The sequence below is a fragment of the Thermobia domestica genome, chromosome 4 (genome assembly GCF_964235325.1).
Source record: "Thermobia domestica chromosome 4, izTheDome1.hap1.1, whole genome shotgun sequence".
Lineage (NCBI taxonomy): Eukaryota > Metazoa > Arthropoda > Insecta > Zygentoma > Lepismatidae > Thermobia > Thermobia domestica.
Genome location: NC_137457.1, coordinates 120,170,449 through 120,184,300, shown reverse-complemented (window position 1 = coordinate 120,184,300; position 13,852 = coordinate 120,170,449). Strand labels below are relative to the sequence as shown.

Genomic DNA, 13,852 nt, shown 5'->3' with positions numbered 1-13,852 from the left:
CATAACCTCTCAAATAAAACTCTTGACCCCAACCAACTGGAAGTACTAGAAAAAGGACTATCCTTCTGCCCAACATATAAAACAAACCCATGGGTCCTGAGACAGGACCTGAAAAAATTCACACAAAAACTAAACAAACTCTACCAAATATCAGTAAGAAAAGAAAGAACCAAAACAGAACCTAAACAACAAACCCCGTTGTTAAAAAAGAAAGAGAACAAAGACCCAGACCTGATCATACACTGCATACAGGAGCACATTGGTCAGCTACAAGAAAGAATCCTCAAACTCCTTCAAAACAGAAACAAATCAAACCTATCAAAACGACACAGACACGCATTATACCAACTCAAATCAAAAAAAGATATAATTATAAAACTCACCGACAAATCAGGAGGACTAGTAATAATGAACACAGAGGACTATGAAAAAGAAGCACTCCTACAATTGGAGGACAAAACCACGTTCAGAGAAATAAAACAACCACAAGAAACAATCATCAAAATTATAGAAACCAAGATAACCTTCTTTGAGAACCTGTTAATCAAAACAGGAGCACTAAAACACTTCCATACAGGAAGACTGATAAACAGAGGGTCAAAACTACCTAGTTTTTACCTACTACCAAAAATTCATAAACAACCTAGACCAGAAACGAACCTCCCCCCAGGGAGACCAATAGTATCAGCTTGCAACAGCCCCACCAGAAACCTAGACAAATATTTAACACATTTTCTTATGAAACTCCTACCAACATTGCCGGAATGGCTAAAAGACACCACAGACTTCCTCCAAAGAATCAGAAAAATAAAGAAAACGAATCCCAAGAACCTCTTATACACCACAGATATAAAAAATCTATACCCAAGCATAGAAAGCAAAAGAGGCATAGAACTTGTGTCAAACTATTACACCACAAGATATGACTGGCTAAAAAAAGAATGTGAGGGAGAAACCCTGGAACCACCAGCCCCTGCTCTAGTAAAGAGAGGACTGGAAATTCTGATGTACAACAACTACATCAGATTTGGTGACAAAATATTTCTCCAACGCAAAGGCACAGCCACGGGAGCCTCGGTGTCAGTGGCCTATGCGAACATCTATGTTCACATGGAGCTAACACAGACAGAAACGGGCCCCATAAAACCAATACAAGAATACAGATTCGTAGACGATATCATGCGAATTTTCCCAGGCACCAAACAACAACTAGAAACATATATTGAAAACCTACAAAAAAACAAAGGAGGTCTTGAATTCACCATGGAAACAGACCAAACTCGAATAAACTTCCTAGATGTAACAATAGTGAAGAGGCCATGCGGCCGACTAGAAACAGACATCTACTACAAACCCACAAACAAACAAGAATTCCTGAGAGAAAACTCAGTACACCCCATGGCACTAAAAAACGCACTAATAACAAGCCAAGGATTGAGGCTAACAAGAATCATAGAAAACCAACAAAAACTGAAAAACAGACTAAAACTACTAGGCAGAACCTTTATAACAAAAGGCTACAAAAAAGCATTTGTCGAAACCGAAATAGAGAACCTACAAGCAAAACAAAAAAATGAAAAGAAAAAACAGAGGGTTGACAGACTAATATTCCCACTACTGTACCACCCAAACTATGAGAAAAAACTGAAAACAATCATCAAAGATTTCTGGGAGAAAGTTAAAAAGGAATACAAAACTGAAGACTGGTGGCAAAGAATGCCCCAAGGAACCCCAATGATAGCATATAGAAGACCAGAAAACCTGAAACAGTACCTCACAAAAGCAACATACGACAAACCAATTAAGAAAAAGGAAACAAAAAGAAACAAGTAACCACACCAGAAAAACAAGAGAAAGAACAAAAGGACAAACACACAGGAGACAGAAAACGCAGAATAAAAAAAGAAAAAATAAAACAAAACAAAATGAAAACTAAAAAGAAAAGAGAAGGCAAAAAGAAGGAAAACAGAAAAAGAAAAAGAAGAAAAAAAGGAAAAAGAGAAAGCAAAGAAAGATAAAGTAGAAAAAGGAGAAACAGGAAAAGGAAAGAAAGAAGAACGAAAAAGAACCCCAGAAGACGGAAAAAGACCAGGAAAACAGAAAACGTGATTACTAGAAAAACCATGGAAAGAAAAAAAGAAAAAAGAAAAAGAAAGAGACCAAACAAAACCACAGCCCCTGGACTGAACGAAAACCCAGGAACCGAGACAAAACACAAACCAACCAAAAGAAGACCCTAACACAAAGAGAGAGAGAACCAAAACCAAAGAAATAGGAACAAACACCACAGAAAAATAGGAAAACGAAGCAAAAAGAAACGAGCCGACCAAAATACAAACGGAAGAACAACAAAACCACAAAAAAGAAAGAAAAAACAAGCTATGGAAAACTATAAATTGTGGTACCAACCTAAAGACAAAACGAAGAATAAAAAACACTAAAACAGAACAATAATAGCAACTAAGAAACAGAAACAGAAACAACAACCCCAAAAAGAAGAAAAAAACGAAGAAAACTTAGGGGGAACAAAACCCTCCTAAAATTAGAACTTTATTCATGTACAACATGCACAGACGCTGGAAAAGGGAGAAACTAAGCTCCACAAACCAAGGAAAATGAAGCCAGGTGAACACTGAGGAACCGGGCTCGATGCTCCACCTGCACACTTGTATATACAGCGTTCGTGCGTTTGGGAGATTTGTCCATCTGTGTGGGGGTTATGACCGTTTGTGTGGGCGTTTTGACATTTCTTGAGTGTGGGGGTTTTGGCTGTGGGGGTTTTGACCGGTTCCCGATTAATGTCCCATTTTTCTCATTCAGTTACTGTTTAAAATTGGGATCGTTAAAACTAAAATTTTGAGCATAACCTCACTATATAATGTATTATTCTTGTTTAAGAATTGAGTCCAAGGCAGTTGAGAGCTGGAAAACTCCGAAATCAAAGGTAACACGGTGGTAATTCAAAGGTGAGTGATATTTTTCAATTTTCTAGTACATTGTTTTGTCTGCGTCAATTATGTGTTATAGTGGGTTGTCTTATTGATTTCCAGTTTGGTTTGAATTTCCGGGAAATATACAACGATTTATCGCGAGTAAGCTCGGTAAATTAAGGGGAGTAAAGGTGGAGGGCTTATACCTTAAACCTTGGAAGTGTACTTGTTATCCTGTGTTCTTTTCAGGTTTGAAGTTCCTGATTTTGATTAATGGAGTAACAATCGAAAATCTTAATAATTTTGATTTGAATGCTTATAAACTTAACGTTATTTTTTTTCTTTTTTTTTAACAGAAAAGTAAAAATTGTTTGACGTGTTAGAACTGTTTCAGAGTAAAGTTTGACCGGTTTGTGACTGATAATTTTCTGAAGTTACAACGTATTTGATTGAATGTAATAAAACCGATTGCGGTAGCTTTTCACCGTGACAATTAAGTTACGAACTATTTGGCGTAAATTAGTTGAAATAGTACTTTCTGGTTCCTTTTTCTAATTAATTATCTACAGAAATATTTTTGATTAGAATGAAAAGGAAATCTTCATTAAGTATTGATTTAATGTGTGAATTAGTTTTTCATGAAAGAAAGAAAAGATACCAGAGTCGAACTATAGAGGTCCTTGACTGGCTTGGAGTATAGATATTAGCGTTAAGTAAGAGAGTTCCTTAACTGGCCTGGAGTATAGATATTAACGTTAAGTAAGACAGGTCCTTAACTGGCCTGGAGAATATAATTCAATGTTCAGATCTAAAGATTTATGAAACTTCGGATGATACTTTCTTGAGATTAAAATATATTTTTTTTGAAAATTTTGTTACTTCTGAAACTACGTGGATATAGTATTTGATGAATCCAGATTTGACTTGGCAGCGAGGAAAACACAATTATTGTTAATTATTGTAATAAATATTCTTACTGAAATTGTGTTGTTATTTGCTTATATAATTAATATTAATTTATGTGTTACTACACCCTCTGGATTTCCGAATGAAAAAAGTAACAGCTGAGCTTTCTTGGTGTTTGTGCGAGTAAATCATCTTCTGCGGGCATGTTTGGATTTGGTTTTTCCCACCTTGCCCGATAGGCTGCCGATGGGGGCGATACAGTCATAGGGTGACATTATATGAATCATTCGAAAAAATAAGATGCAATTTCAGCTAAATTTCTTTAAGCAAAATTTCGAGAATTAACTCTAGTTTTCATGATTTAGACATAGAGAAAACACATGTGTCATATTATCCCATAAGGAATAAAGTAGTATTGTTATCGATGATATCGATCCGAAATCAGTAGAACAGAAGAGAACTTTTGTGGGTACACTTTTAAATTTTACCAAAGAACAAGTAGATACAGTAGACCAGATGAAAGGCCTTATTCAGTACTTATAATATCAAACGGTGGTCACTTATTTTCTTCAGTCTTCAAAGAATTTTTGGAATGAATAGCTTTATTGTGTTAAAGACAAACTTCTAAGGACAAGACAGTGAATTAGAATACAAATAGTTTTTGGAAAATACTTGGTAAGACACTTTGTGATCTGTATTTGTCTTCTAAACAAGAGACTTAATGTTAACTTGAAATTAAAGCTACATGAAATAAAATAGACCTCAGAAATGCCGACAGCTCCAGCACCAAACGATGGCAGCAAGGTGTTACCTTTGTGACTTTAAAAGAAACAGAAAATTGAGTACAAGTGTCATCAGTGTAACTACTATATCCATAGAACAAACACGGCTTTTAGCTGTAAAAAAATCGCAAATGGAATTTAGAAAGTTGAAAGTTATGATGAGTGATCAAAAATGAATATAAAAGAATTATGTAGCATACTTTCTGTTGATTAACCAATACTATGAAAATTTAAGGACTTATTAGAAACATATTTCTAATAGGCTTTCAAACAACCTTCTTAGTATTAAGAAAGATATTTTGATAAAATACATCGAATGCTATCAAATAATCTGCTTTTCAGTTTTGATTCTTTACTATTGACAACATATAATTGTATAATGTGCTTTCTTTCCAAAAAAAACGTATCAAATTTTAAAACCATATATTTAGAAATCCATCCGCTTTAGCGCTCAGATTTGCCACGTAACTGGTTAATATGCTAACGAAATTTTAGTACTGAAGATATACGTTTCATTTATTTATCCCAGTATTGTATTTATACTGTTGTTGATTTTTTAACGCAAATTTCGAAAATACAAATTATATTATTTTCGTATATAAACGGAATCAAGCTTTTAATAACTTCAAAGTGTACCAATAAATGAAGTAAAACTAAACAATAGAATTATGAATGGAATATTTTCATTAATTGTATTTTGAGTGACACGATCGAAAAGACTTCTTGGTCAGGAAAAAAGAAAACTACTCAGGAAGATTAATAACATATGTAAAGATAAATGAATGAAAAGAAGCTCCCAAATATTAAAACTACAACTCATTACCCTGATTCAACAATATGAGCAAATTATCAAACATTTAGATAAAAAATAAAAAAAGGTACAAAACATATTGATGTTGTGAAAGGCATGAGTGTCAAAGTTTAGTCTAAACATGTGGAGACTATTTTCAAAACATTTTTACAGAGATATAGTCATTGAAGTTCTTAAAAAATCAAACTTTGTAATTTGGGAAAGAACTTATTTGAAGACTTTACTTACCGCTTTAGGAAAAAATCAGAATGAAAACGTATCTTTTAACGTTATCCTCTTGCACTTAACTTCGTTGAAGTTTATAAAAATATATTAATGGAAAGCTATATAAATAGAGCGTTTGATGCATGTCAAGATATACAGGAAAGTACTTAGGTAAACTAAATTACAGAATGAACAAATGAATAAATAGTTTTTGAAACCAACGCTTGTATTATAATTTAAAACTGTCTAAGATCACACATTAACTGTCTATTATATACAGCACATTTGAACCATCTAATCATATATCTATCAGGGGTGGATAACTTAACGTAACTGTAACGTAACGAAAATAGTTCTCTGTAACAAAATAATTGGTTATTTAATTTCGGTGGGTACAAGACATAACACACATTTTCGTTATGAGGCAGTAACGTTATTCAAGCATGTAACGTTTTTGTACCGTAACTAATTGAAGGAACAAATCTGTTTCTGGTATGGTTTATCACTCTTCTGGGCAGTAAATCCAGCTTTTGTATCACCAGAGTGAGATTCTTTCCTCTGCGGGTATCTAATGTGCGGAACAGAAGCTATTTCGTTACAAATACTATTTGCCACATGAGTAACATAGTTGATCAGACAGGTTTGGTAAAGGTATTGTGTTCATCAGTTACAGATCTTATCAGATCTTTGGAGAGTTCTTCGGGAATGGTATCAATTGTATTGTTCTTCAGAGGGTCACATTGAACTTCGTTCTTCAGGTGGTGAAGCCCAAAGAAACTTCACTTTCATATGTTGTTATTGCAAATCTAAAGCAGTAGAGAGAAAAAAGAACTTGATCGATTTCTGTGAATATCATAGGAGAAAGTCAGTCACATACGATGAAAAAGGCAGGTGGAGGGGGCAGCAGGGGGAAGCATAGAGTGAGCAAAAAGTAGCAAAGGGGAGGGGAAAATAGACAATGTCTTTCATTCTTAATCTTGCTTTGTTTTCATAGCGCTCTTCGCTGTCCACAACAAAAGTAGGATTATTTGATGTGAGACCTGTTCTATCAATGGGGGCGCAAGCCTGTGAAAATCATATTATTATTATTATTATTACTAAAACAAAACTTTACAGTTCTATACAGCCCACAAAATAGCTAGAAAATTGAGTGATGCATGGCCACGGGGTATTTCAGCGGAGTTTGCTGATTCTTAATCCAGGCAGATCCCCAATTGGTTCACTATATTGAGTAAACATATATTATTATGATTATTATTATTATTATTTCTAACGAGCGTAGGCTAGTGGTTAGCGTTCTTTCTTCGCAAAAGGGAGATCCTAGGTGCAAGAGCTTGTGGCTTGCTACCCTGACTAGTTACACCAGTTTTTTCGCGGTTCCACAAGGTGAATGTCGGGATATTATCTTTAAGCATAAATCCTGCCTGATTTTCTGCTTTCCTTTTTCCACTATTGATGTTAAAATATTCTGTTGTAAATTGGCCTTAGAGGCTGTATTTGAAATACTGTTACATAAATAAATGAATGTTTAGAGCACACCAGGCACGCATCCATTTTTTTTTTTTTTTTGATGGATTCAAAGATTCTTGGGGAGTCTTATACGTATATTGTAGCGTTTAACCTGTGTTATTCAACATCTGAAAAGCCTAACTAATTGTCAATTAGTGTCTCTTATTTCGCAGAAAAAATGATAGTGCTAGAGATATAAAATACAATTTTTAGGCCATATCATTCATTTCGATATGAAACAAATATGCTTGTGTTAAGAAAGTTCACAAACATTCGTCGACCTACGAACTTTAGTGAGGGCGGGGAATCTGAATTCAGTAGACCCCACGTAGCTCCTGGTTTCATTTCTCAATAGGAGCTAAAGTGTTACCCAGCATCTTGAGACAATGTGAAAACTTCCCAAGTTAAGTCTACGGTAGACTAGCAGAATCTGGTTACGTGCTATGTGTCTTCCTTTCACTTGCAGCAATAATGGTATTGTTTAGGGTTAAAATTCATAAAGTATACTGTGGGGGGAGGGGGAGTAAAATCAATCACATGTTGCAAGTTTAACTTAAGTTTAAGTTTAACACATGTACATGGAAAACAATATTTAAATTTAAACTATGTAAAATATCTTTTTGACAAAAGTCGATGTATACTATATTTTCTTTATGACATCTTGTATATCCCTCAATTTTAGGTTAAATCTGCCAAGAATAAAAGTTTAAGTTCACCTTTCTCCACATTCTTTTTTTTAAAATATATGTATGGTCAACGATAATTTTCGTTAGAAAGTATTCGATTTTGGGGTAATTTGGCGTACTTTTATTTGAGGCTTCCCAATTTTTACTCCCTCTGCTCTGAGTTAAAACCAATAAGAAATAAATTAGTGGGTTTACCCTCCTAGACCTCGTGCATTTCTTTTAGAGTTCAATGGTAAATTTTCTATAATTCATTCGGTTTTGATACAATATAATGTTTTTTTCACTCTTTACATAATCCCCAGTGCTTGGAATTGAAATCATTCAAGAATGAGCGGTGAATTCAACCCTCTTCTCCCTGAACTAAAAAAATATTTTTCTCGATAATTTGCGTTACAACTATAGCGAGAAAAAATAGTGATACGTAAAATTGTATGTTACATTTGTAAATCCTGTAGTTTTTGGACTTAACGTACAGCAAACGTATAACTGAAAACACATGTTTTATAATACTTTCTGCATAAGTATTCCAATTCCACCTGTACGTACTTTCCGTATGAAACAATATAGGCTATCAGGATCTCACATGCAAATGGACGTATATAACATATAGCTGACGAAGGTAACATACATATATGTATATTATAAGGAAGACTATTAGATATCCGACATCGTGCAACGGCATGATGTAACATCTAAGGGCAGGGCCTAAGTAGCATAGGAATAACGTTTGTTCTTTACTGATTCCTGTTGTAAGCAAGTGGATTCCGTATGTTTGTACAATATACCGCTGTTCGCAGAACGAATTTTTCTCAGTATATAGGTAGTGGATCTGAAAAGGAAGGGGAGCCGCGGTGGCTCAGTGGTAGAGTGTTCACCTCTGGTGCTTGGGGTCCCGGGTTCAATCCCAGCCCCCGCCAAGTGAACTTTGTGGTGGACAAACACCACGTGGGTGGGATTTCTCGGGATTCTCCCGTTTCCTCCCACTTTCTTCATTCCACCATTTAATTCATTACTCATCATCACCTTCTCCTTTAGCCTAACCGGCATAACCGTGGGACGTAAAACTCAAAGATTTCATTTCATTTTTTTCTGAAAAGGAAGGGGGGTTGCATGACGTCATCCCATCCTCCGAGCCTATCTATGCCCATTGTAATTTTTTTAGGAAGTGGGAAATGCCATAGACATTTTTTTGTGTGGGGTAAGGCGTTTAGTCGCCTTCCCCGGTTCCAACTGTTCGATTTTAGTGTAATATGCCGTATATTTTCCTTAAGGCTTCCTAATCATTCACTCTACATGCAGCCGAAATCAGTAAAAAATTGCTTAGTGGTTTTACCCTCGCCCCGATTATTTATAGTTTCACAATAACATATATAAATCTCATTCGGTTTGATGCAGTATTATATATATTTTCTTTGGCTTTTTCCGTAATCTTCTGTTCTTGTAATTAAAATCGGGCATAAATGAGCGATGAATCACTCCCTCGCCCCTTTCTTTATATTAAGAAATATGTCCAAGATATCTTTCGTAAAAATATTAGATTTTCATGGAATATATTTTTTGAAGCTTTAAATTTATTTCCACACTTCGATTTAAACTAGGTAGTGAAGTTATCTTTTAAATAATAAATAATATAGAAAACCATATCCAATTTACTTGAAACTTAGTGCAAACATAGCAACAATAAATAAGGGATAATGTTTATTTTCCTGTTCTGTGAAAACTAGTATAAAGAGTTAATGGCCCCTCTCGAAATATTTTGCAGCTAAATCTGAAAGCAGTAGAAGAATATGACTAATTCAGTTGTAGCTCCGTTCATACATACTAATATATTATGAACTTTATCTTTTACATGAAAAGCCGGTTCAAAGGAAATATTTTCGACCCTTCGGAAATACTTTAATGCCAGTGAGAGAAACGCTAGAACACGTCCAGTTACCTTGAACTTGTATATATCTACATACTAACGATAAAATATGAGCCCTCTTTTCCTTTCTGCGGAAACCCACGGAAGGGACAACACATCTCTAAACATTTTGCAACTGACTCCGAAAATGGCAAAATATGTCTAGTTCACTTAAAATTACGTGCATACATAATACCTCACAATAAAATAATAGTTTTCTTTTAAGTCAGCAAGAAAATTAAAATGGCAAAATCCCCTTCGAATTATTTAGCAGAGATTGTCGAATATGTCATATCAGTATGTACTGTTAACATATAACTGCGTACAACAGCTGAAAAGGAATGAATCCAGGGGTTAGTCTGGTGAAAATACCCCAGAAATTAAGAATTTCTCCGGGAAAATCATGCAACAGTTTTATATTATGTAGGTTTTAGTATTATGTATTTTACACCAAATGTAGTAAAAATATAAAAAGTAAAATTATGTTACTCTATTTACAGTATAGTAGAATCTTAACAGATAGGGAGACGATTTGTAGCTATTATTATTATACTAGCGTATCTCCGACATTTTACTTTATGTCCATTGTTTTTAGAAAAATGAAATACTATTTATATTATTTTCTCAGGTTGCTAAACCCATCGATTTTTGCTGAACATTTACTCCTTGCGATAGTATTCCTTGCCTGGACTAGTTACCAAGTTAAATGTGGTAAGAAAGATTTGGGACACTTGGTCCAATATTCGATTCGAAACGAAACACAGACTGAGTTGGGTCTTGGTCTCGTCTCGAATTATAAATCTATCTCTGTCTCGCCTCGACACATTGAGTCTCAGTCATGTCTCGAAACAGTATTGTCCGTCTCAGTATATGTAACATCTTAATTTAGAAAAAAAAAGGTTTGGCACTCGTGTTTATTAGAAACTTTCTTCTTTGATATAATGAAGTACATTCCATACCCGTGTATTTTTTCCCGCAGGCTGGGTATGGCTATCAACAGTATGAAGATGACAGTGCCGTAAGCACTAATATGTGGGTTCCCAGAATTTAAAATCTCAATAAAGATCTATATTACTTCTAAAAGAACCATTTGGTCTTTAGTGGAAGAAGGACGGGAGTGTTTAGTGGAAGTGGGTATTTTATACTTCATCTTAGTTTTTTTTTTAGATGATGATGGGGCATCAGCAGCATTAAATTATTTTCAGTTCTTTTCGAAATGGCATCGTGGGGCCATTCCATTCTTTAGGAGTTAAATTGAGAAGATAATATTTAACTCAACTTAAAGGTGTATTATTACTGGGGACACTAATAATTTTACTGAAATGGGCCCAAATCACATTTCAACAGGATTTATATGCCTATGTTTATGGGATGTGGTGAACCTATTCCAAGCAACATTTATACATTCATGTTAGTATTGTATCATATGGATTAGGAAAGTTTTATCTTAAAGTGGGCCTTGCTTGATTAGCGGAAAGCTTAAATGGAAGGAGGAATTGTCCCTCCTGCCGTCCCCAAGTATGTCCATGGCAAAAGATAATTCTTGTCAAACTTTTGATAACTCTACTCTATTTTGACTGCAAAACAAATTATTCTAATAGACGGAAGACATACAAGGCAAAAGTTACTTTTCAAATAGATTCCTGACCTATATTTTGAGAGGTCTTTTGAGGATAAAATTTATCAGTTATGAGTTATGAGAGAGGGGTAGTATAACTCATGTAAAGTTATTATTTTTTGTATCTAATTTGGAGTCTAAGTTTGTTTCCTTTAACTTCGATCTACATTTTCTGTTGTTTCACCTCATTTTGTTATTTTTTTAATGTATTTTGAAAGAATGTTATGAATTCTGCCGAATGGTAATCAAGCAATCGATATCTAACAGGTTGACTGCCATGAGCATCATATGTGGTGCCTACCTTATTTTTCTGTGGAGCCATGAGCACCATATATGATGCTCAAGCTCGATATCACAAATTACTAACGTATTCAGGTTTTTGAGCATCATATATGATGCTCATTGTCACAAATTATTGTGAGACCATGAGCATGACATATGGTGCTCGCCTCCCATTGGTACATTTTCGGGAGAAGAAAAAAACGCGACAAAAATGTGATATGACTATCCATAATTGAGCCAAAAGTAAGAAGAAATTTATGGCCTCCTGGGAACAGTACCCTCAAATCACCTTGGCAGTCAACCTGCTAATGGAATTCTTATGATATCGCTAAGGTATCTTCAAAATCAAACTATGACTTAAACATTTTGAATATGTTTGCACCTCTGAAAGGAAGAACTTATTGAAGCATGCTTATAGAGTTTGTTCCACTTTTTTGGTACAAGAGATACTTTTTTTCCTGCAACCCATATTGAACGTACAATAGCTTCCAAACAACTAAATTTCATATAAACCAATCATCATTTTTCTTCAAGTGATCTTGTCACTTCTGGATCTCGCTGCTAGAACGTTGTAATTGTTTATTTTGTATGTGTAAGGAAGACCTAAAAATTACACAAGAAAGAAAAAATAAAGACAATCCGGCAGGTAAGTTAATAATATTTTACTATTATTTATACATATCAGGCTAGCTCTACTATACTTTTAATAGTTAATAAAAGTTTGTGCTATTTTCTACTTTATAGCCAATGCATATAGACTTGATACTTCATTTTATTAAATTACATTTGAAAACTGCGTTTCAAATACATTGGGCCCTATGCAGAATTGTTGTCAGTATTGTATTGAGTTAGACTAACGCATGATGCTAACTTACAATTTAAAATACGTTAATAAAGTTAGCAACGACCTACAGTATATTCACAAGGGACAGTTTCGACTTTTGCTTGGTGATTTCTACGATCTGTGGACCAAATGCAAATTAAGGCTTCAACATCTGGTAGACCACACAGAAAATGTTCTCGCCAGAAACTTAAAAGTCTTTTATGGAGAAAAGAGAGCGTAATCAGACGTACAAAAGTGGTCATAAAAATGAACGTCTAGCTCCACTTTTTGAATATCCTGGTTTTAATGCTGCCTTGTTCATGGATCCGAGGTACTTTTCTTTTCTGAATGATGTAGAAGCTGAAAATGCTATAATGTATCTTTTACATAATTGGACAAGGTTAGAAAAGTCGCATACACAAAATCTTGAAGAAAATATCGATGATAGTGCCGAAGATCCAACTCAGATTTTATCAGATTCAGAGGACGAAGATTGATTTTATTTTATTTTATTTTATTTATAGAAACAGAACACAACAGGTATTATACCCAATTACAGTGTTCATCTTTCATGAAATAATATATTTCAATTTCCCTTTTAAACCTTGTGAGGAAATCAGCGTAAATATCTACATTATTTGTAATTGTTAAGAGTCTGTTGTAGGTTGCACTAATCCTCCATGTTGGCGAATTGTTTAGGATATTAGTCCTTGCTTTTGCACAATAAAAGAAGTTATAGTTTTCTGGAAGTGTTTTCCTGCCTGGAACGCTTATTTGAACGCTCGAAAGCAATTCGTTGCAGTCTAACTTATTATTAAGTACCTTGTACAAAAATATCATGTCAGATAACGTTCTTCTTTGTTTGAGGGTTAGAGTTTCAAAATTCCTATTTAATGAATTAGTGTTTTCAGTTCTTGGAAAAATGTTTGTTTCCTTATATACAAGATATCTAAGAAATTTGGACTGGATTTTTTCTATTTTTAGTGAGTTAATTTTTGTATCTGGGTTCCATACTAGCGTCGCGTATTCGAGTTTGGATCGAACGTAAGTTTGATACAATTTATGAAGTGTGGCAGGTTTACGAAACTCCCTACTAATTCTTATAATAAACCCAAGATTTATGTTCGCTTCATTTATTATGTTATCAATATGAGGTTCAAATGTAAACTTCGTATCATACATTACTCCTAAATCATTGACAGTACTTACAACGGGTAGTTGAGTCTCACGAATTGAATATTTAAATTGCACTGGTTTTTTACGTTTTGTAATACTCATGATTTTATATTTACTAATATTTACATTCAATAAATTACTTTGACACCATTGCACCACTGAATTTATGTCTTGTTGAAGTTGATTACAGTCATTTATGGAATTTATACATCTAAAAAGTTT

The 13,852-nt window shown here is 34.3% G+C and overlaps 1 protein-coding gene across 1 annotated transcript; it reads left to right on the top strand.

Annotated features, from left to right (window-relative positions):
- The first annotated feature begins 408 nt into the window (after window positions 1-408).
- LOC145682853 (uncharacterized) lies at window positions 409-1,833 on the top strand. Its single transcript, XM_081754217.1, has one exon. It carries the CDS (start codon window positions 409-411, stop codon window positions 1,831-1,833), a length of 1,425 nt encoding a protein of 474 aa, XP_081610343.1.
- The last annotated feature ends 12,019 nt before the right edge of the window (window positions 1,834-13,852 follow it).